This window comes from Diadema antillarum, unplaced genomic scaffold, assembly GCF_040938485.1.
Source record: "Diadema antillarum isolate AM-2024a unplaced genomic scaffold, OU_Dant_1.0 seq00000581_RagTag, whole genome shotgun sequence".
NCBI classification, from domain to species: Eukaryota; Metazoa; Echinodermata; class Echinoidea; order Diadematoida; family Diadematidae; genus Diadema; species Diadema antillarum.
This window is the reverse complement of record NW_027271515.1, coordinates 713,091-738,011: the sequence shown is the minus strand read 5'-3', so window position 1 is coordinate 738,011 and position 24,921 is coordinate 713,091. Positions and strand designations below refer to the sequence as shown.

Below are 24,921 nucleotides of genomic sequence, written 5' to 3'. Positions count from 1 at the left end.
CTTACCGTCTGGAGAGAATAGGCCTACTGTATTGTGCGTGTTGTCTTTATTGCTTTCAACTGTAGGGAAGGACGTTTATTTACTCTCCTGTAATCTTTTACTTTCTGTTGAATTTAGTGGTTTATAGTGTTAGGGTTATATAGGCTTAGCTACCGTGTGACAATGTCTTAGTTTCTGATTATTTCAAGGTTTATGAGGTGTAAGTCCATGTCTTGATGTATTGGGGGTACAGTTTGTATTGTGCGTTCCCATCCTCGATCGTTAGCTCAAGTCATTACATTATCGATTTTGCATTCACGTAAAATTCAGAAGACTAACAAGCAATATTATTTCAATTGTTTTTGTGGTATCATCATAGCCAATATCTAGCTCACCTAACTGGTTTGCAACTCATATACTACATGTACTGTAGGACGCCTACAACCTCAGTTCTCAGTGTGTGCGTGGGCATTTAGGAGAGATATGGTGGTTAATAGAAGTGAAACAGTTCAAAGTTGGGGGGCGGCGTACCGTAGGCCTACTGAGCTCTGGTGAATGAGTTCAAGCTCACAATACGCTCAGATAATTGAACCTCTCAAATTCTCCCTCTTATGAATTCAGCTGAACAATCAACATAAACTGTCTGCCAGCGAGCAAAGAGGTTGCAATAGTGAAGACTAAGATATAAAGCACCTATAATTACAGTTAATCTGTACGACGATGTCATATAATCGTGTTCGTAATATTGACATTGATGTCACGATATTCAAATATCAGCATACATGACTGTGTACACCTGTGTCCCATTCGCGTTCTGCCTAGCTTTTGTCAAAGACCCTCTCGCTCCATGATTGCAAAAGCATGGAGTGGACTGGGTTTTGGCTTGGCATGCTTGCGAATGATTTTTTTTTTATCGTGACATCAGCGTAGAGTGACGGCCTTGGATTGAGGCTACATTCACGCGCGATTGTGCAATGGAGACTGTCGAGCGACTATCACATGATTGCCTGTGTCATGTGACTATGTGCTCCGTACACACAGTACAAAAGTAAGCGGCAGTCCGACGGCAGGGATATAAACAAGAAGGTGATCCAACTGTGAAACAGTAGACACTACAGATACTTGATCCTGCGTGACTCTGTGAGCTGTTACCAGAATTTTTGTCAAGATGAGAACGGGTCTGTACACTCTGGCGATAGTCCTTGCCACAACAGCCGTGATAAATGCCTGCAAGTTCCCTCCGTCCGTGTGGTGCAGTTCTCCAGACATTGCTAAGTCATGTGGGGTAAGGATATCAACATACTAATGACAATGTGCTTTTGAAATGAAAATGCCCTAAGCTAATTGTATTTGCGTCGTGGTAAGCTACAAAGTATGGTATGGTTTTGTACAGTTTTCTTGATGATGTAGACCGATAAATCTGCCTCTTGTTCGGTGGCCTCTTGTTAACTGTGCGGTTGGTCATACAGTCGACAGTCAGCCCCTGATTGTGAAGTGATTCGTCGAGGGGCCGACCATTTACCGACCGTACACATGGTACAAGAGGCAGATTTACCGGTCTAGGTTATAGATTTTGTGGACTCCGGGCCGCTGCTCCGACGTAATTTTCCTTGCATGTTACATGTGCACCCTCGTGTAGTACGATAAGCGCTAAGCCGTACCAGCGCAACAAGGCCGAGGTTTCGTCAATCGTCTCACCTCCCTGACCGTACATAATTATGTTGTAAAACTTGTAGTGAGATTTTTAGTTACACTAGATTCATTTGGGCACTTGACAAGCATATATACCTAAAATATGTCGATGGCGGCGTGTACTTAACTTGAAGAAGTACATGAATACTGTGAGTGTGAGATCAAATTACAAAGTAAGAACGCAAACGATTGCTCTGCCTTGAACAGGCCTGTTTATTCTGTTGGCGTGTATTAAATATGCCCACTTCTTATTCTTTTTCTTCCTGTCTGATACAGTCTGCCTCTGGGCAATTATCGTAGGCCTATAAGTGCTGGGTGTACAGTGAGTGTGCAGGTAAAAATCCTCTACAATTTTCTATTTGCAGCTAAATATTCAGGCAGGCGCTCATCGGAGCTTTAAAAGTTGCCCCTTCTTCTTGTAGATCTCCAAGGAGTTGATGGATGGTGGTAGGGAGTTCCACATACACATGTGCAAGAATTTCAATAATAGGTTCTGAATGATGTTGTGCTTATATGATAGCTTTACTCATCTTCTGTAAGCCTATGATTGTCTTTATTCAGTTTTCACAAAGCTAACCACAATCATGTAGGCCCCATGGAGATGCATGTATAGAGATGTATAAGACTCTGGTCAGTGACTTTGTATTCGTGTATACATGTACTGCAGTGGTGGATCCGGGGGGGGGGGGGGGGGGGAACACCACGCGCGCCACCTCTTAATTATTTTGTTGAAACAAAAGAAATAAGAAAAAATAAGGAGGGGGGGAGACATGTGTGCCCCCTTTGATTTTTTAAAGGTGCCTCCCCTTTATGGAATTCCTGGATCCGCCCCTGTACTGTATATGGCACCATGTATGTATACAATATCTATCTGTATTAACGTCAATCTGTATAAAAAGTGTTTAAAGGTCAGTTTGAACTGCTTGTAAACTGCATTCTATTTTTTTTTTTTTGGAAGAAGTTGCAATGAGTAGTATACACAGCTAGGTGATCGTTTCCTTTTCAGTTGTTGACAGAGGTGATTCATGTTACCACAGATATGTATATTCTATAGAGGGGTGGGCCACCTTTCCACACCATTTTCAGCACTTTTGAATGGTTGATGGAGTTATTGCCATGATGACTGTAAGAAACGTAAAGGCAGTGGTTGTGTGTAGTGTTATTTGACACACTTGGCTATTGATGGTTTCATTTCACGCCATTTCTCGCAGGTGGAAAAGCAGTGCTCCTTTTGGCAGTCTAAGAAGGGGGTAACAGACGCACCCCCTGTTCAACTGGAGCTCTACTATGAATCCTTGTGTCCCGACTGCCGTCAATACATTCAGAACCAGCTGTGGCCAACTTGGCAGAAGATCGGTGATTCCGGCATTCTGAACCTCACTCTGGTTCCCTATGGCAACGCTCAGGTATTTGTCGTCTTTGTTCATCTTCATTTAATTTCGGTTAATCAAAAGAAAAGACAAAGCAGTGATGTTATCTCAAGCTCGTAACGCATTGCAACTCCTTTTCACTCCCTGACTTATGATGCGAAACGGTTTGGAAGAATGTCTTACTATCAGAATTTTTTTTAGATTGTGAGAAACTCTTCATACTTCATTTGCTAAAAAGGATAAACAACATAGATATCAGATTGTGGGTGAAGCGATCAAGTCCCACGATTACGTATACATGCAGGACCCGCATGCACTTTAACAAAGGTCAGTCAATCCGAGCGCATTAAAATTGATGAAACGTCTACTTTCTATGTACAGTGTGCTCCCGTTCTAACGAACACAATTATAACGAAATTCCGGTTACATCGAAGTAAAAATTCGGGCCGCAAAATTATCTGCTCTTTGTTCTATATTGTTTGTTTCGCGGAGCGAAGCGGTTTTGATTCTGGTTAGGAAAATTTGCGTCATTGGTAATTTGAAGACACCATAGACGACATGCGCAGTGAGTGAAAGTTGTCATTTGTCACGTTTCGCGCAGTTTCTAATTGTGCCATTCAGTTAGTTAGCAGCTGACCGTTCCAACGTGAAGACTGGTCGCGTCATGGGATGCGAATGCTGACTCGTCCGTTTCTGCAGAAGACTCATGCAAGTCAAGTTTAGTCCCGCTACAGGAGTAAGTAAATACCGGAAAATGTGAAATGAACATTAAAAACTGAAAGAAAGCAAATAAGTGTATGCTTGAGCGAACTTATGAACTCATTTGAACTCAGTTACAGTGTTGAATTTGTTGCATGCATACTGGTGAGTTGCAACGTGGTACGTACATGGTTATACAGGTATTGCACGTGAACAGTAGTGCATGTTCATGTAATGCACGTTCATGTCAAGGCATGTAATGCCGGGAAGTTATGAACTATGTGTAATGTCATTTCATCAACCTGATGTGGTGGTTGTGTGAAGATACAGTTGTGACAGAAATTGACATTAAGACAGATTTAGAGAGTTCTATAAATGTCGATAATGGTTTAAAGAGACAAGCTGTTGGTGAATAGAGTTGATAGTGGGAAAAGGTCACCACACGTTAATAGGTTCTTTGTGTATGATTTATCGACATGCATCAGTGCGCAGGGTGTTTGTATTGCAAGACAAATTGCAAGGTAATTATAGAACTGTGTTAAATGACAGCAGTTCGTACAGTGTTTGTAGCGCCTAAAGTGGAATCTCAAGTGTAAGAATCTACTCAGTGGTGTACTGTAAGGTTTAATTTGCATTTCTTGAGTAGAATCCATGGTATGGGGGTAACAATGTTGAGTGTACAATAGTGCTAAGCGAATACAGAAATGCAGGTTGTAGATTTGTTTTAAGGTGTTACATTGAGTATATTCAGCATCATTTACCTAGCTCAAAGTGAGATTATGAGTGTCTACAGTACAATCAGAGTGTAGATGCAAGTGATGTTTGACAGAAGAATAAGTACAGGTAGTTTGACTTATACATAATGTAAGTTATGTTTCATATCCGTATGATTTGTGACTGCAAGTGTATGAAGCAAAGTCACTGAGAGTTAAAGGGTGTTAACACGTGTTGTATTTGTACAAAATTACATGTTTGTGCAGAAGTACAAATTAGACAGGATATGCACAATACAACTAAGTACAGTGCAAGAGTGCCAAATAAAGTGCTCAGATTAATCTGCATGTGTACAAAGTAAATGAGCACAATGAGCCAGTGTATTATATATATACATGTATTATACAAAGCTGTTCTTTCAGTAAGACAGAAAGAATCTGTAATTTTGGCATGCAAGTGTTGTAGCAAATTCCTACATACATCTAGCATACATCTAGCATACAAGTATCGTAGTAAATTCCAAGCATTCAATGTGCATGTTCAATTGATACTCCCCACAATGTATGTACAATGTAACAGAAACATGATGGTTTATTAGTTGCTTTTCAATACGTGACAGGTATAAATCCAGGTGAAGTGTACATGTACAATACACGTACAATATACTATGAAGGTAATAAGAGACCGTGACAATAAGAGAAGTCTTTGAGTCTATATGCATGTCAGGCAATGTAAAGATTTAATCATATACAAGTGTATAATGTACAAGACGTGCATGAATAATGTACATGTGATTCAGAAGTCCAAGTTCAGTGTACAAGGCATGCCTGAGTATTACATGTGATTCACATGTCCAAGTTACTGCATGTGTATTAGCAACAAGACGCTAATAGTTTCTTTGTTTTACGGTTTTGATCTATTCACAGATCGAATAAACAAGCTTCACGGCTTAACTATCTCAATCCACGGCTGGGCTAAACTCGGGTTCCATTCTTCAACTATTCATTGTTTATTTGTTCGGTTATAACGAAAGTGCGATATAACGAAAGAAAATTCCCGGTCCCGAGGACTTCGTTATAACGGAAGTCCACTGTATATTGTTTATCTATGTCTTCTTTCACAATATACACTATCAAAAGCGAAGACTGGAGAGAAGTTGTCTTCAGGTTTACTTATCCCACCTAAGCTTTGAGAATTATAGCTCGTAATACAAAATGTGATGCTCGGTAAACTATGCAGAGAATTCGTAAGTGAAACTGTAGCTCATTTCCTTTTTGCTCAATCACTAATTACGATCTGTGATGATCTGTGAAGCAATTCGTGGAAGTGTAAAAGGGGCTTTAGGAAAACAGATATATTAATTCCGTTAGCATTATACGGCAAACAGAATATCATGGTTGCGTATTATCAATAAACACTTGTGTGACCGCAAATTTGTCTTAGTTTCCTTGTAATATTGATCGTATTACCAAATATGGCAAATTGGTGTTAAAGGGGATGGCTAGTAACCGATCAGTGGGAATCAATGGGAATGCTGATGGATGATTGTTCCAATCCTTGTAGGATTCATTTAAGAGTACATTATATATCTACTGTTGTGTGAAAATTATTTGCTTCAGAATGGTCTCATATTCAAGTAATGTGCAATTTAATGTTTCCAGGTTAGCGTGCCTGGTCAGTGACGGGCATTAATCTGCACAGATTACTGCCCCGTCACTGATCAGGGACGCTAACCTGGAAACATTAAACTGCACATTACTTGAATATGAGACCATTCTGGAGCAAATAATTTTCACACAACAATAGATATATAATGTACTCTTAAATGAATCCCACAGGGATTGGAACAATCATCCTCCGGCATTCCCACTGATTCCCACTGATCAGTTACTAGCCATCCCCTTTAAATCATAAACTTTGTACTATAAAAGTATGGAATAAACTAAAACAGGAAGCAAAACAGATAAGTATGGACGAAATAAAAGATGGCTTGAATACAAAAGTGGGCTTACATGAGTAAAAAACGTCTTTATTGTGTACCCACTGCACACAGACCCCAGGAAGCGGATAGCGTTTGCATCCCATACCAACAACAAAAAACTTACAGGTTATGGACAGAACGAACACTAATACCGCATTCCACTTGATTACCGTTCTTTGTTGTCGAGTCTCTTTTCCGATGTTAATCGCAGAAGGTTTCTCTCTCTCACCCTCTCTTTCTCTCTCTATGTCAGGAGCAACAATATGGCGACCAGTGGTACTTTACTTGTCAGCACGGTGCCGCCGAATGTCTGGGAAATCTGATTGAAACGTGCGCACTGAACTTTTACGCAATGCCAAAGGCGTTCCCGTTCATCTATTGCTTGGAATACTACGGTCCGACGCTGACCAACGCCGAATATGTAAGTCACACATGGTCCAAGTTCGCCCATGTTTTCAGCAGTCAGGGTGTTAAAAAAGCCATGCAGAATTCAAATTGATATTAATGATGATAGAATTGAATAAACAGAGTAAGAGAGGATTTTGTTAAACTCGGACATGGCATTAGGGGTTACGATGTTCGTTTGTCCGATGGTATATGAATCTGAAAGTGAAAAGAAGGTGGCTACCTGCAAAATTACAAATTTTATTTCGTTTCCGGATCAAGGAAACTTTGAGATAACGAACTGTGATTGAAGAAACACAAGAATATATAAATGAGAAATGAATATGGAACCTCAACCATCCTCTTTGTTGGATTTTGATGTAGTTTATATGTTGTGAATTTGCACAATAAACATGTGAATAACCTTGCGAGGTGAGAGGGTAGAACTGTGAGACTCCGGGGACATTTCAGGCGTGCGCAACTTGATCGATGCCCGGCGCCCTGTTGACCAAATCGCGAGACTCTTTTTTACATGTGTAACAGGGAGGTGTTATAGTAGGTTTGGCAAGTCTTCGTGATCCATGAAAAAATAGTTTGCGTTCTCTAAAACATTACAATGGGATGTCGAGCATTCCTCTTCGTTGACTTTATCTCAAAGATGAAATATGGAGCCGAGGAATAAGTTGTTTAGGCCTACATGTGATTAAATTACAAACTGTATTGTAACGTAAAAATGTGAATAAAATACTCGAATTTTTAAAACAGCTTTTGAAAGAATCTATTCTCATCGCAATGCACCATCGAAATAAAATAAGAATTAGTTCCTCTTATCAACTGAACAAGCGCGCTTTTCTACTTCCTGCTGTTAAAAGTAATTCTAACGAGCTGCATTCGATTTGCTGCTCCAACTCAAAGCAAGCGCACTCATTGTTACCAGCCACTTGAAGATGAGATAAACTAGAGCAAACTGCAGCAGGAGACGTCTTTTGTGCTTTGAGAGCGTTCGTCCTTTATTACTGACGCGTTTCTTGTTGTTGTTGTTTTGTTGCTGTTGTATTTGTTATTGTTTTTGCTGTTGTTTTGTTGCAGTTGTTTTTGTTGTTGTTTCTGTTGTTGTTATTGTTTTTGTTGTTATTAATTGTTTCTTTGTCAAAGCACTTGCAATGACATATGCACATAACTTCTCTTCGGTGCCGAGCATGACTTCAAAGGAGGACAATAGTTCCTTATAAGCACCTCCCTGATGTAGAGGGTACAGGTACTGTATACGCCGAATATTTCACGAGGTTTTTATTTTCACGAATTTCGCGAGTCAGGTGCTATTCGCGAAGTTGAAGACACGCGAAAATTATTGGCTCTGATCCCGATGTGGATGTGACATACGCGTGTACATTTCTCCGTTCAGTACAGGACTCCACGATCGCGAATTTAAACCACTCGCGAAATCGTCGGGAATTCCTGATTCGCGAACATTTAGACTCGCGAAATATATGGCGTATATACAGTATTTACATGGATAAGGGCTAATTGTGCTATAGCTCACGTTCTCTTTGCAATGCTGATTCATTCTTTCATTATTCTTCCTTTCTGACCACATAAAGTGCGCCTCCCTGCACTCCGTCGACTACTCGAAAATCGAGACGTGTACACAGAGCAAAGCAGGGAACGAGATGGAGCATCAAATGGCCGTGAAGACTGACGCCTTGAATCCCCCTCATCAATACGTACCCTGGTTGGTCCTCAATGGGGTGAGATATGAGCACAGTCTGCATTTTTGCACTTCTTTTGATGGAGCTGTTGCATCTGTGAAGAAGATTAGGGAGCTTTAGATTTTAGACGCGCGGACGTTCAAAGGGGAAAAAACATGGTCTGAGCGTGCGCAGTAGCGCGCGTCAAGTTGACGTGCGCTTCTGCGCACGCTCAGACCATGTTTTTTTCCCTTTGAACGTCCGCGCGTCTAAAATCTAAAGCTCCCTAATATGTTCCTTAAAAGGGCATTGTACCGGTTTTTTATTTTTTATATGTTGTTCTTTTATTTCTAAAAGACCCAGCGGTGCAAACAGAATCAAAATTTCTTAACGATTTAGTCCGTAATTTCATGTTGAAAATGGAAATTTTTGGGCGAGAATTATGCTAATGAGCTGACGAGCCCGGATGTCGTGATGTCACAGGTGCCAAATGTTTCACTGATTACAAGCCCTCGCATACGCGTGCGTTAAATCGTGCCGAGTAGCAGACGACGCTTAGGCCCAATTTAGCTAGCAGGCGGCACTTGTGTAGGTGCCTACTGTCCTATCCATGCAGCTGTCTCAAATTTCGCTGAACCAAATCGCACCAAAATTACAGGATATACTTCTAAGCATATTTCAAAATACCGTATCATATTTGAACGAAATCGGTTATCGAGAAGTATCAATATTGACGCCGAATTTCAAGTTGTCACTAAAAAAACCCTCACACTTCGCGAGAGATCTTGGTAAGCGCGATATGCACAATCTAGAACTGAAGTTAGCCGACTAGTGCTGTGCGAACGGGGAATTTACGCGGGAACTGAATTTAAAAATGTCATGATTTTAGCGATTTGTGTGATTTACGAACTTTATTTTTCGTTCAACTTACTGAGTAGCTCAAATAATTTATAAATTGATTTCTTGCTCCCGATTACTTGAAAGATTTGTCTCATGATATTAGATGGCTAACTTCAGTCTGTGCGTGCGCAGGCAAGTAGGGCTACTTACTACTACGCCGCGATCACTCTTGTTTTAATAGTCGTACAGAGCAGATTGTTTTTAGCGACGACAGGAAAGTCGACAACTTCACTCACGCTTCTCAACTTGCGATTTGGTTCCAATTAGCGTGAGCAAGTGGACATGAGTCATAAAATACTTCTTGTGATTTTGGTGCAATTTGGTTGGGTGAATTTTGAGATATCTACATGGATACGGAAGTACTCTAGCACTATGCCTACACCAGCGCTTGGATCGCGAAGCGGTGGCACTGTTTGTATCTACGTGGTCGGGCCACTCTTCCGAGGTATGGGTCCTACTAAAACTAGATCTAAGTTAGTCCTTGATGTTAATACGACCACCATGAGATTTATCTCGACCACAAAAACATTGAAAATCCATAAAGCAGATACCTTACCTGCAAAATTCAGCATAGAAACAACAGGGCCTGCAGCACAAGGGCCTCTAGCGGCAACGCTAGACCTTGGAGTCTGGACTTTCGTCTGGACTTTCTTCAAGTTCTGGCAGCAGGGCCATTCGGGGTGGGTATGTATTGCATACGAAACGTTTACGCTGTGCCTATTATTAGCGCTGTGCACGTACAGCTGTCGACGGAGCGGCGAGTAGAATCTTCTCAGTCCTTGACTGCTCACTAGTCCTAGTCCTAGTTCTAGTCTAGAGTCTATATGTACTGAGTGCCGTTTTCTTCTAACTAGGCGTAAACCGTGATTGCCGTTGACTATTTTTTGGATTTAGATTTTAAGAATCACTCAGTCCTAATCTTCGTTAGATAGTTTGAACTGTGATGTCGAACCATTATCGCTCATCATCAATGCATAGTTAGTGCAACGTTACTTTTTTTACACACAGTTTTCTATGGGCAGCACGTTCGGACAGTGATGCCAATTTCATTTTCCATATCTGGAATATTCCCCACAAATTTGATCTAAATAAAAAGCTTTTGAAGAGATTCCTTTTAAGAATTGATAAATATTGTTTAACATGTTTATTTCAGCTCCATATTGCAATTTTACTAAATAACAGTTTTTGCAGTACTTCGTGTGAGATTTCATCAGTAAATTGACATGTGTAGAACCTTTCTAGTTCGTTTTGCTATTCAAAAGTCGGAGGTTGGCACCTGTGACGTATGCCAAATTGTGTGGATCGTTCCTTGGCTTGCTCGTTTTCATTTTTTTCCAAAAAATCATTACAGGCTTATCCTGGGTTTTAGAATCCTCTCTTTCCAGTTGTAGGCATCAAAAAAATGTAGATTAGAATTATCAGACAAGTAGAAAATGTCAGTACAGGTTTCTTTTAAGTAGGTACCGATGGAAAAGTTTCTGCGAAGCAAAATTGAGCACAAATGTTCTTTAAGGATTTTTTTAATAATGTAGAAGACATCAATATTTGTCAAAAATATAGTGGAAATGATCAAATGCAGTGCCAGTGATTCTCAGACATTTATCGTACTTGCGGAGAGCTCTCGACATCACGAGCGTGATAAGCAAATGCTGAATAATTTGATGCAATGACATATTGAACATGTCATTATTCACAATCTGTGTATTATAGATATATCTGTAAAGGGCCTTAAAGTACAATGTTCATTCATTGCAGAAAGGTGAAATTTGTTTCGATTGTATATGTGTCTTTTCAAACGATCACCCGTGATATGTGAACAGACCTTGCATGTTCCAATGTACTCCAGGAAAAAACTTACCCAATGAAAATCATGGAGTACCATCCAGTTTACACGTCCTTAGGATGACGGTTTTTTGTTTGTTTGTTTGTTTGTTTGTTTTTTTCAACTATGATGTCTCTGCCGACCCAGGGGTAAAAATGAGTGCCTGGTTATGTCAGGGTAATAATAATGCCAGTGTCCTCTAGAAGAACGATGGTAACACTGAGGCGGTTACCCTAGGTGAATAACACCATATTTTTGTTAGAAACTGAGAAACTGTCAGTCGTTTATTTTCAATGCTAACATTTCCTCCATCATTTCTTTCAGTATTTATCATTTAATCAGTCAACAAGAAATTGTCAGTCGTTGATTATCTTTATTTTTTTCTTTTGTCAGTCAGTTTATCAGTCAATATAAGCCCTGTTTGGATCAGTTTCCCAAAATTTCATTTTTTTTTTTTTTTTGTAGAACAAAGTCGACAATACATTGAAAACTTGATGCAAAGAGATCCGTGTAATGATACTGCGACAATACGAACTCGTTTCTTATGTCCCATTGGAAACAATTGTTTTGTGTTGTTATAACAAAGTACCATACTGAATGGAATGCAATTTTGCAAACGCAAGACCCTTCACGTTTTCCCCACTACAGTGTGAAAACGCGATATAAGGAAATTCTTGCGATACAGGAATGATAAAGTTATAGGCAATGGGTCACTCGTTCTCTGATTCAATTTTGCTTTATTGATTGCTTTCTAGGTTCACACTGAGCAGATTCAGAATGAGGTAACGTCCAATACCCTGGGCGTGGTCTGTGACACCTACACGGGCCCCAAACCTGCAGGGTGCACCACGCTCCCCAAGGCCTGCTCCCGAGAGTAAAAACCAACCTCGTCTCATTCCTAATCTGGAGTCGCATTACCACGTTCTTCTCTTGATACCTGGTCTTCCATTAGACAACGGCGAAGTTCCCCCAAGAAAGAAAGAGAGAACAAAAATAATAATCGACACTTGTGTCGTAGCTAATTCATTAAAAACTTGTTGTAGTCAGTCAGGTGTTAATTATCTACCAATTCTAATGAGGTATGGGCTACTATTATTATCTACCAATTCTAAACGGGGTATTAATATCACGTTAAAACCGCTCATCAATGAAGTATGAAAAATACAACGGCAAAATACAACCTTGATATCGATTGTGATGACCCGGAATACTAGCGTTGAATTACGGCACAATAGTGTAAAGAAAGAACAAAGGAAAGAAAAGAAAAGAAAAGAAAAAAAAAAAGAAGGAACATGTAGCTTAGCAAAATGTGAAGCTTGATCGAGAATGATCGATATGCAGAAATCGTTGCGTAATCTAAAGCTTCTTTACAACCCGACGCAGAAAAAGAGGAGAGCGGTCACTTAATCGTCGTCTAAACGTCCACGATGCGAATTCTAAAGCTCTCTGTTAACTTCTTCATCAGAGATCATTTGGATCATTTTCTTTTATTCATTTGTAATTGATGATTAATGATATTTTGTTGCATCATTAGACCAAAATATTAAGTTACATGAGGTATTGTGTATCAGTCGGATTGAAAAAAGTGCATGTTATCTCAGGTACTAACGTGTAGTTGGTGAGCATGGCATAATAGTGAACCAAGATTAGTTTTTACTTTCTTATTATGTGTATGTGTGTGAATTATAGGGTGACTCGTGTTGTGTTCTAAACTTGAGTTGCATTCTAACCTTATACAATACCAGATATCTATTGGACAATATTTTTCTGATATCATAATCAATCAAAGTAAACGAGTGCATGTATTACATTCACCACCGTTGTGTTTGTAAAACCTTGGAATCGTCAAGCGGTTTCCGTAAAATCCCAGGTACGTGACTAAAATGTCAACACACATACGTTCATTCGACCGTTGGCATTGTAGATCCATATGGATAGTGGAACAAGGTGACGCTTTACAATATTATGTCAACTCAGGGCAGCTATTGTCTATACCTTCTATAAAGATATGCATGCATTTACAATTTTCTATACATTTTTAGTTTAATAGTAAAGAGTTATGCATATACAGTGTATAGCAAGGGATACCCTGGATACTGAGAGACTTGTCCACACTTTTACGATCCAGTTATCAAGAGGTTCTGCCAAGATCGTGAGTGGTCCTATTGGGATGTGCTATCATTTTATAAAAGCGGGTCCACGTGCGCATTCTAAAATGTTCACATTTTTAGCAAATGCGCCAGATACGTCACGGGAATAAACTTCAGAAACGGGTAAAAAGTGCGATGTTTAGCACTTTATCTCTGGGATTTACACGCTTGAAGCCTATACTGCACTTACCAGAGACTTCGACGAACCACAAGTGGGCATCATGTGTTTGTTATTTTGACCGACACCGTAACCAGTGTGCTTGAGGAATCTTGTAACATTCTTCATATTGATTGTAGGCATTAGGTTTGTGATAACACACTTCAATTATCTATTTTGTTGAGATAACAAATCGTGCCCTTGACTTCAATAAAACTATTTCTACTGATTCAAATCTAATTCCTCAGTCTTTGAATGTTATTTGAATCTTTACTCTGCAATAACTGTGAGCTTACTCGGCATTCCTCTTACAAGTCGCCGCTGGAAATCAAGAAAAGAAAGAAGGGAAAAAAGTTTTGTTTGTTTAAAGGGGAATTCCAGACCAGTTTAAGGTAAGCTTGGTTAGAAAGAGTAAACTGTTTAAAGCACAATAGTGAAAATTTGATCAAAATCTGATGAAACTTAAGGAAGTTATGAAATTATAAAATGTCACTAAATTTCACAAAATGCCTCTATAACAGCCGATATAGTGTAATAATTGTTATATATATGTAGATGAGTGAGTTAATGATCAAATTCTCATTGTTGTGCGTTTATATAATTTTATTTTGACACATCGTGAAGTTTTACATCCGGTAGAAATGACGAGAGTTTAAAGAGTGCATTGATTCCGTTCAGTTTACAGCCACAAGGTTTTAGCAGGTATACAGGGTCAACCCGAACACCGTTATTGATGGTATAAGATATATCTCGTGTACAGGCTACTAAACAGTGCACTCCCGTTATAACGAACACGGGTCTAACGAAATTTCGGATACAACGAAGTAAAATTCGGGTTCCAAAATTATCAATACGTCTCTATACACATTATTTGTTCGGCTATAAAGAAATTTCGATATAACGAAAAAAAAAAGCAGTCCCGAGGACTTCGTTTTTAAGGGAGTCGCCTGTATAATATCCCTGTAGAGAAGAGCTCTCTTGTACACTAATAATGTATGACATGTCACTGCAAAGCAAGGCTGTCCTTAAAAATGGACACGCCCACGATGCTCAAAAGTCTGATACCACTAATTGAAGGTAGGTAGTGTACCCATGGGCAGTACAAACGAGCGGCGGTCACGTCATAGGACTAGAACGACGAGAGAGAGAGGGGTCGGGAGGCGACTCGCGACGAGTGACGGGTGATAGGGGTGAGCAGTGATCTCTATGTAAAATTTAATACCTAGAGATCAGTGGGGGTGAGTGACGAGTGATGCTAATGAGTGACAATCGGTGAACTCTAGGGTGAAGTTGACTTCCATTGTTATCGTGAATTTATACGATATGTATAATTTTCGTTAGAGAAAAACATGAAATGAGCAATTCATAATATGGAATTCCAAGTTTTTTTGTTGCTTTTTTTTTCACGAAACAGTATGGCATTAGTGACAACACCTTGAAAATTGAATGAGGTCATGATGCCATTACGTTACAAAGTATGCCAATTACGATTATTATTATATCCGTTACGTTTTACACCAATGACATCGAAAATACTTAATTTATTTAACTTGATTAATCTTCAAGGGGAGAGCTCGGGATAAAGTTACTAAGCCTGCCATTGTCCAAGTACATGATACAGTCAAGGGAGACGGGAAAAAAAGGCCATTGCAGAGAGTCGGCCGCTAGAGATAAGGCCTACAACATGTTTTTTTTTTTGTTTTTTTGTCTGGGAAATTGTTTTTAGTGGCCGTATACGGTAGGTGGCCTCTAAGACAGGTTTAACTGTATTCTTTTTGCGAGCTAGTGAGAGAGTTTGGAGGCGATGACATTCCCTCATCGCGTGATAGATACCACAACCTTTTTTCTTTTAATTCTATAGGACCTATACCCAATCAGAATTGGCCCTGTTGTTTGTTTTTATTCACACTGTTATGTTATAAGAATTAATGGGAACGTGGATTTGGGACAGATTTAAACGCTATCTGCCATGATTTGAAACAAAATAAACATCTTTATACTAATAGCGATCGTCATCTGTTCGAGTATGGCCTTCTAATGTTACAAGATATATGACCAAATTGGAATGTCACGCTGTGACAGCATGCAATGTTCACTTTTCGCTGGCGCCGCCACACGAGCTCTGTGAAGATGTGCCCGAATGAGGGCGGACAGGTTTATTACGACGTGTGAACACTGATCTCTATACAAGAGGTAGCTCAATGGGGCTGAACGATTCTTCTTCACGTTTCATTAACCCGCTGATGAGGAGTTCAGGAGGCGCTCGATGTTCGACATGATTGCGGCGTGCGCGCCTCAGAAAAGTTAATTAAGCTAATGGAATTGATCACAAGTAGGCCTTTAACCTAAAAAGTGCAACGAACAACCCGTTAAAATTTTCTTTTAATGTTAGTCCTCTCCCAGGTTTTCAATTAATTACTCTCTAGAAATAATCGAGTGAAAATTTTCACTCTACGAGTGAATTTCGAGTGAAATTGAGTGAATTTTGAGTGAAAATTCTCATTTTCACTCATTTTGAGTGACGTCAGTCACTCCAAAATCTTCGAGTGATCCCTGACGTGAGTGAAAATGAGCATTTTCACTCAAAATTCACTCCAATTTCACTCGAAATTCACTCTTTTTTGTATTCACTCTTTTTAGAGTGAAAATTTTCACTCGATAGAGAGTACATTACGACAATGATAATCTGAATGTCAGTATGACATGACATGTGACAGTATTAGCTCAGAGTCATTTTCTTGTTGCTACATTTGTAATTCAGGATTTTTACCTTGAATGACTCGAGCGTCTTTCAAGGGACTTGTAGGTTACAAAAGTTCTATTTTATCAGATTTAAGTTCCTTTTTCAAACTGGGTTTGGCAATGGGAAATCGCCGTGAAATAAATTGTCATTTTAGGCTGCAAAAACCTAGGACCGTTTGAGGATGGATCCTCAAAGTGTCGCAAGAAAGAGATCGACATCCTAAAGAGTCACCAACTCATAGTGTCGACGTGCTAAAGGGAAGGATATAATATAGGCTACGCTTCGTTTCTCAAAGGCGGTTCCGATATACTTTGGTGACTTTGATAACAAAGTTATACCAGGATAATTAAGGGAAATAATCTTGAAATTCGGCAGGTGGTAATGACGTCGGCATTGTGTTTGAAGACTGAAACAAGTACATTCACAGACAGACCAATGATGGTTGCAATAACCACCATTGGTTATTGTGTGTGTGTGTCTTCCCGAGTTACGCACGTCTTGAGAAACAATTCTGAGAACTAGTGATATTTTCACGTATTTTCATCTATTCTCGACCTCGAAACCTCATATTAAGGGTCATATTGAGGAATACATGACATCCTCCAACCACTGAGCATATTGTGTCACTGGACTAAGCATTCTGATGTGGTAAATTGACGAGGAGAAAAATCAGGAAATGTCATCGAAGAACACCAAGGCAAAGCTGAAAACATCAAACGGACAGTGGAGCGACAGGCTCCGGGGAAGCTCTCCAGTAGTTCCGATCGATGTTAGCGAAGGCAATGCAGGTGCTCAACAGAGCGAAGGAGCCCCATTCGCTCTCGACGAACTTGGACTTGATCTCCAACCAAGAATAAAGGAGGCTTTGTGTTGCGATGACGTGCTGGAAAAGATCAAGAATGTGATAATGGAGGCAATCACGCAACAGGTCACTTAAGATGTCTACGACGCCATGTCAATGGATCTAGCTGCCATACGGAAAGGACAAGACACAAGGAAAATGTCGACAAACTGCAGAGAAAGTTGAGAAACCTGCAAGCTAGTCTTGACGACCAGGAGCAGTACAGCCGCAGAGAATGCCTCAGATTCTACGGCGTCCCAGAACATGAATCTGAAAACACCGATGATATCGTTCGAGATATCTCCAGCAAACATCTACAAGTGAAGCTGACTGGAAATGACATCGCCAGGAGCCACGAATCACTCCCAGAAGCGGAAGGAGGGAAGGACGCCCAAATCCCATCATCGTGCGATTCTCAGCGTACAACATTCGCCAACGAGTGTACGACGCGAAGACCAAGCTGAAGGGCTCAGACATCTTCGTTCAGGAGGACCTAACCCCGTTCAGAAGAGACCTGATGAACAGAGCGATGAAAATGCCCAATGTGAAACGCGTCCGTACCAACGATGGGAGAATCACGGTATGGAGATCGACACCTGATGGCAAGGAGAAACGAGTTCTAGTCAGGACCGTGGACGACCTCGCACTTCTCGAGTAAGTCGCGTGACGACACTGTGCTGTCTCCGTGTTTTATTCCCGAGATGAAATTGAAATATCCATGTATCTGTTGTGGAAAAAGTGTGCGGAATAATCAAAATGCTATCCTGTGTATTTTATGCCATAATTGGTGTCACCTCGTTTGCTCAGAGAAAGAAATCGATTTTTTCATAAGTGATAAGGACTGGATATGCCGCAAATGTTGTTGGAAACAGCTTCCTTTTACATCTGATGAAACTACCAAGTATCCTGATTCCTCAGTCAGCAAATCGTCTGTTACCCCGGTAGCATGCCCTTCACCGTCGCTTGATATGCCTGTTGAACAAATTCAAACTTTGAAACAAGAAAAAGGTCTGAAAATAACTCACCTCAACTGTTTGTCATTAACAAAGAATATAGATGACTTGCGTCATCTTACTCATGTGACAGATTTCGATGTATCATCGTTGAGTGAAACTCATTTGAATGACACCATAAAAGATAATGAATTAAATATTGATTCATATAATTTTCTTGGGAAAGACAGAAACCGCTTCAGGTGGCGGAGTAGCTATGTGTTTAAAAGAAAACATTGTTTTTAAAGTAAGAACTGATTTAGAAGAGAAAGAGCTTGAAATGATTGTTGTTGAGATTTTTTTGCCAAATGCTAAGCTATTGTTTGTAGTAGTATGGTACAGACCACCAAATACGACCTTGGCAGTTTTTCAGCTTTTCGAGAAAGTTTTACAGAAATTAGATGATACTGGTACGGATTATTTGATATTAGGTGATATGAATTGCGATATGCTTAGTCCTCGGTCATGGCAAACGAGAAGACTTTGTGACATAACAGAAAATTTTGGTTTGGTACAATGTGTAAAATCATTAACAAGAGTGACTTCAGTGACAAGTACATTTGTATACATTGGTGGATGTGATATTAACAAGTAACGAAGATAAGATAAGAAATGTTAAAGTGTTACCAATCGCCTTGAGTGATCATTATCTCATATGGTGCATGGGGTAATACAAAGCAAGGTGAACACGGTCTGCACAGGTATAAGTATAGCAGAAATATAAAGAAAATAAATATATTGCTGTATAAAGATGATATAAATTCACTGACATGGACAGATGTTTTTGAAGAGCAAGATGCTGAGAAGGCATACATATCATTTGAGAACAAGTTCAAGGGAATATTAGATAAACATGCACCTCTACGGAAGAAGAGAGTAAAAAAGAAAGAATCACCGTGGATAAATGAATGTATCATTGAACTTATTCAAAATAGAAATAAACAAAAGAAAAAAGCTCAAGAGACGCAATCACCTGATGACTGGGATCGATACAGAGTATTAAGAAATAAAGTCACTGCTCAAATACGTTTGGCGAAGAAAGAATATATTTCAGCATCTATTTCCTCTTGCCAGGGTCAGTCAGGTGATATCTGGAAAGCACTGCAGTATGTACTCCCACAGAAAAACAAAACTTGTGCCATTAATCAGATTGGGGAAAATGGAATAGAAATTGATGACAAAACTGTGATAGCAGAAAAGGTGAATTTATATTTTACAAACATAGGCAAACAAATACAGGGAACTATCTCAACCAATGATGATTTTCACAGCAGACATGAAGGAGAAGAAATGAATGATGGCTACAATACTGATGATGATAATGAAGATGATGATGAAGAAGAAAATGAGAGCAACAATGAATTTGATTTCAAAGAAATAACTGAACAAGAAGTGTTGGATATGTTGAATGGTTTACAGGAAAATAAATTAAGTGGTTTAGACACAATCCCAGCATCCCTGATAAAGCCCGCAGCAAGTTACATTGTCAGACCTCTTACTCACATTTTCAATATGTCCATAATGCATGGCTCATTTCCCAAAGAATGGAAATTGTCACGGGTAACCCCGATCCACAAAGGAGGGGATAAGAGTGACATTGGGAATTATAGACCTATATCTGTTTTACCCATTTTTGCTAAAATTATGGAGAAATTGGTATGTAACCAGTTTTACAGATATTTGATTGAAGAATCTATATTGAGTGAAAGTCAGTTTGGCTTTAGACCGAAACATTCTACTGAAACAGCTCTATTGAATGTGACGGCAAACTGGTCAGATTCTATAGACGAGGGCAGATTTGTAGGAATGGTAGCCTTAGATTTGAAAAAAGCCTTCGACACTGTCCACCATGGTATTTTATTGTATAAACTCACAAGAACGGGACAAAGTGAAAGAGCTCGTACATGGTTTCGGAGTTACTTACAAGATAGGTATCAGTGCACTGTTGTCAATGGTGTTACGTCATCAATGCAGAAAGTAGATTGTGGTACTAGTATATCAAAGGGAAGTAATCTTGGCCCTCTATTGTTCACATTGTACATCAACGACCTAGCAAAGTGTATAAAGAAGTGTAAAGTTTCCCTATACGCTGATGATACGTGTATTTATTTTTCGCACAAAAACCCTTCCACCGTCATTGACACTTTAAATGAAGAATTAAAATTGGTAAATCGATGGCTGACCCGACATAAAATGGTTTTGAATGTAAAGAAATGTGAGTTTATGCTGGTAGGATCCAGAAAGAGAATTAGAGATGTTGTTGTACGTGATGTTGTTATCGGAGGAAAAACAATACAACGTGTAAAGCATGTGAAATATCTAGGAATTATGATTGATGAGCACCTTGACTGGTCATTTCAAGTGGAAACGTTAAGAAAAAAGATTGTAAAAGATATATGTTTATTGAGGCGGATTAAGTATTTTATAGGTCAAAAAACCGCACTTACGTTTTATAAATGTATTACCCAATCTAAATTTGATTATTGTAATATTGTATGGGGAAATGTGGGAAAGGGTCTTGAACAAAAGCTACAGGTTGTACAAAACAGGGCAGTGCGAACAGTTATGGGAGTAGATTGGGCAGTTTCTTCTGATACAGTTTATGATATGCTTAAATTAGATAGAAATATTAAGATCGAAAGATTAAACGTGTTTTTTATTTTATGTATAAAGTAGTTCCTGATTTAGTGCCTTTATGTTTGCGACGTCATTTTGTTTTTAAGAGTTATAATTACAGTCTAAGACAAACGATACAGAATTTTATATTACCGCCGATTCGCACGGAGTTGAAACGAAGGAGTATTTCTTATTATGGGACAAAACTGTGGAATAACTTGAGAGATGATATTAAGGTAGCAAATTGGGGTGAGTTTAAAAGGCGAGTTGATGAGGATGAAAGTGTTTTAGTTAGAGCAAAGGAATCTTTATTGTTCAGATAATATTTGTGATTATATATTTTATTTTATTAAAAGAGTTTGTTTTCAATATACAAGTATATATATGCAGGGGAGGGTGGGTTGTAGTTGTGTGTGTGTGTGTGTGCGTGTGTGTGTACGCGTAGGTTAGGCTAGTTAGAGGGGATGTGCAGTGTTCGTTTTACAGCAATCTTATCAAAAGTTTTAAGTGTGTTTTTCGTGTGTGTTAGATATTATTTCGGTAATTTTGTGTTTGATCCTATTCTATTGTTTTTATTAATCAAGTAATTACATAATTAATTATTCTAAGATATTTATGATTTTAAGTTTTGATGGAAATGTTATTTTATTTTGTAATTTGATAGTCTTGCCTGTTTTGTGTCTTGCCTACGATATTATGTTAATTGATTTGTGTAGTTTCATGTAGTTTTTATTTGCTTTGTATCTATGATGATGAATCACGTTATGTATACTTGTTTTTATTGCACGGACTGACTGAAAAAATAGCCGTGGCTGATGTTAGTACCGTGGTTAAATAAAATGAATAAATAATAATAATAATAGAATCAAAGCGATATAAATGCCAGTGAAGATATAGGAAGACAACGAGAATAACCTTGATAGTGATGACACTGAATAGCTTTAATAGATAAATCTTCTATGACGACAAAGTAAGGATCATGTATTGGTATACTTAAAGGGGATGGCTAGTAACTGATCAGTGGGAATCAGTGGGAATGCTGGGGGATGATTGTTCCAATTCTTGTGGGATTCATTTAAGAGTACATTATATATCTATTGTTGTGTGAAAATTATTTGCTTCAGAATGGTCTCATATTCAAGTAATGTGCAATTTAATGTTTCCAGGTTAGCGTGCCTGGTCAGTGACGGGGCATTAATCTGCACATTACTTGAATATGAGAGGGTTCTGAAGCAAATAATTTTCACACAACAGTAGATACATAACGTACTCTTAAATGAATCCCAAAAAGATTGGAACAATTATCCCTCAGCATTCCCACTGATTCCCACTGATCGGTTACTCGCCATCCCCTTTAATGATAGCAGTCATTTTCTACGCAAACATTGCAGATAGACACAACGTTATAGTATCATAATAGCCCTTACCATCCTTCCTCAACACAAGCACACAAATACACAAACACACATAAACACACACACACACACACACACACACACATACATTTAAGATGGCGTATATACAGAAGTTTAGAAGTTTCATGCTGGTATTTGCGCCACATCATGATATCATGCATGATTATGTAGATTACATTCGGGAGACAAATTTTCTCTCAAGCAGCTTGCTAAGACCCCGTTTACAGTGCGAGGCTCGGCCGCGGCCGAGTCTACCTTCATTTCAGTCTAAACGCGCAAAAGGCCAAATGCAAGGCCAAAATTGGCCTCGCACTTGGCCTCGCTCTGGAGGACCCCGTTTACAGTGCGAGGCTCGGCCGCGGCTCGGCCGCGGCCCAGCCCACCTTCATTTCAGTGTAAACGCGCAAGAGGCCAAATGCGAGGCCAAAATTGGCCTCGCTCTGGAGGACCCCGTTTACAGTGCGGGGCCGGGCTCGGCCGCGGCTCGGCCGCGGCCGAGCCCGGCCTCAATTGCGCGGCCGAGCCTCGCAATTTTGTCCGTTTACACTGCTGGGCTCGGCCGCGCTTTTGATTCAAACCTTTTAATATTTTGTCGTAGTGGCGCTCTGCTTGTAAACAAATGCAATTTAGTTTTTTTTTTTTTTTTTTCTTCTTGCCAAATGAATTCCGTGGCGACGAAGTCGCCGTTCGGGCAAATGCCTTTGCCGAAGGAAAGAATCCTTTGCAGGACAAAACCACCTTAAACTATACTAGTTTTCGACGTTGAGGGGTTAATATCCTAAATAGCGAAAGATACAGGCAGAGGGTTTGGAAGCCAAACTAAAATTGGCCGCGCAATTGGCCGCGCATTTGGCCCAGTTTCCGTTTACACCAAGAAAAGGCCGGGCTCGGCCGCGGCCGAGACCACCTCCAGAGCGAGGCCAAATGCGAGGCCGATTTTGGCCTCGCATTTGGCCTTTTGCGCGTTTACACTGAAGCGGGGCTTGGCACGGCCGCGGCCGAGCTGCGGCCGAGCCTCGCACTGTAAACGGGGTCGAGGTGGTCTCGGCCGCGGCCGAGCCGCGGCCGAGCCCGGCCTTTTCTCAGTGTAAACGCAAACTGGGCCAAATGCGCGGCCAATTTTAGTCTGGCTTCCAAACCCTCTGCCTGTATCTTTCGCTATTCAGGATATTAACCCCCTCAACGTCGAAAACTAGTATAGTTTAAGGTGGTTTTGTCCTGCAAAGGATTTTTTTCCTTCGGCAAAGGCCTTTGCCCGAACGGCGACTTTGTCGCCACGGAATTCAGTTGGCAAAGGGTCTGAAAACAAGACAATACCAAATTGCGTTTGTTTACAAGCAGAGCGCCACTACGACAAAATATTGAAAGGTTTAAATCAAAAGCGCGGCCGAGCCACAGAACTCTATAGTAAAGTTCTGTGGGCCGAGCCCGGCAGTGTAAACGGACAAAATTGCGGGGCTCGGCCTCGCAATTGAGGCTGGGCTCGGCCGCGGCTCGGCCGCGGCTCGGCCCAGCCCCGCACTGTAAACGGGGTCAAGGATTTACCAGAAGCTTTTCTACTTAACATTTCAAAGGAAGAAATGAGCCTATCACATGGACCTTTGAAGTATTATTCATTTGCAGTTAGATATTCTAAATATTACAACATAAAGCAACGTCGAGATTTTTTCTTTTCTTTTCATTAAATGTATTCATCAATTTAAAAGAATAATACTCGCGTGCACGTGAGGCGATTTTTCCGGATTGCTCATCGTTTACTAAAAATGTTTGAAATTCCGTACGCAAAGACAGCGAAGGAGAGGTAGAGAGCGGGGGGTGTGCAAAAACAGAGGCGACCCGCATTTGACATTTCATGTCACCATGAGTGTGACAAGAAAAACATGCCACGTGATGATGCAGGGAGATGTTCAGCCGCGCGGATGAGCGCACTTTTCTAATCGGATTCTCCAACGCATCTCCCGCACGCACTGTCCATCTCATCTCACTAATAATGAATGATACTGTGTCTCCTCCTGTGAAGCTTCTCAGTACTATACAGGTGCCTGGACTATTATTAGCTTTCTATCTCAGTGGAGGACATCGAAAAGTTACAGTTGAGTATACTGAAGTATCTGAAGCAGCGTTGGGATAGGAAGGGTGTTGATATTGCTGTTAGCTTGTCAGTATATCTTGCGTGGACACTGATATCTTCCCAATGGATGGACACTTAATGAAAATCTTTCTGTTTCTTCTCCTTATTAGCCAAGGTGAGTAAAGGATATCTATACTTCTTGTGTGGCGAACAAATAAAATATAACTCGATTTCTTTGAGGACCAGTCAGGTGCTAATTTTCGTTCATTAATACCAGTTGGAATTTATGTTTCTTTAGGTGTATCGTATGAAATGTTACGTGTTAAATACTGGAATCTTTTTGCTAACCTTTTACTGCCATGAAAAACGAACAACACTAACATAGGCCTATAGCTATTATACGAAGTGAACATCAAAACACATGAAAACATGAAACATGAAACATGAAAAATGATCATTTAATACACCAGAAAGAAATTTACCCTCATACCGCGCTGTTATATTTCATGACACATGGAAATTGTTTCACCCATTTTCACCGGAAGAAAGACAGTAAAGCAGTTTGTATTAACACCTACGTCATAATCATTGTTCAAAGTTTATGGTCGTGATTTCAAATAATGCCAATTTATGAGGTAAGAGTTTTCTTCGATTTGTCTGCCATCTGTACACCTGTCAGAGTTAATCGTGTCACTGCTGGCAACCAG

General features: G+C 39.9%; 2 protein-coding genes across 2 annotated transcripts in view; both read left to right on the top strand.

The window, feature by feature from the left end:
* Positions 1 to 1,147: 1,147 nt before the first annotated feature.
* LOC139735475 (gamma-interferon-inducible lysosomal thiol reductase-like) lies at positions 1,148 to 12,337 on the top strand. Its single transcript, XM_071646231.1, has 5 exons — positions 1,148 to 1,264; positions 2,883 to 3,077; positions 6,689 to 6,856; positions 8,421 to 8,567; positions 11,985 to 12,337. The coding sequence occupies exons 1-5, from the start codon at positions 1,148 to 1,150 to the stop codon at positions 12,105 to 12,107; spliced, it is 750 nt and encodes a 249-aa protein (XP_071502332.1). The 3' UTR covers positions 12,108 to 12,337.
* Positions 12,338 to 16,955: 4,618 nt separating this feature from the next.
* The window catches only part of LOC139735474 (neuronal acetylcholine receptor subunit beta-2-like), a 29,492-nt gene continuing 21,526 nt past the window's right edge, over positions 16,956 to 24,921 (top strand). Inside the window, exons 1-2 of the mRNA XM_071646230.1 lie at positions 16,956 to 17,207; positions 17,470 to 17,774. Of these exons, the coding sequence (XP_071502331.1) occupies positions 16,956 to 17,207; positions 17,470 to 17,774 (557 nt within the window). The remainder of the gene's footprint in view (positions 17,208 to 17,469; positions 17,775 to 24,921) is intronic.

Excerpts from the sequence above, each read along its gene's own strand:
- LOC139735475 (XM_071646231.1), top strand. The coding sequence starts at position 1,148 with ATGAGAACGGGTCTGTACACTCTGGCGATAGTCCTTGCCACAACAGCC. Across the intron at positions 6,857-8,420 it reads CGCTGACCAACGCCGAATAT|TGCGCCTCCCTGCACTCCGT; the intron begins GTAAGTCACACA and ends GACCACATAAAG. Across the intron at positions 8,568-11,984 it reads CCTGGTTGGTCCTCAATGGG|GTTCACACTGAGCAGATTCA; the intron begins GTGAGATATGAG and ends ATTGCTTTCTAG.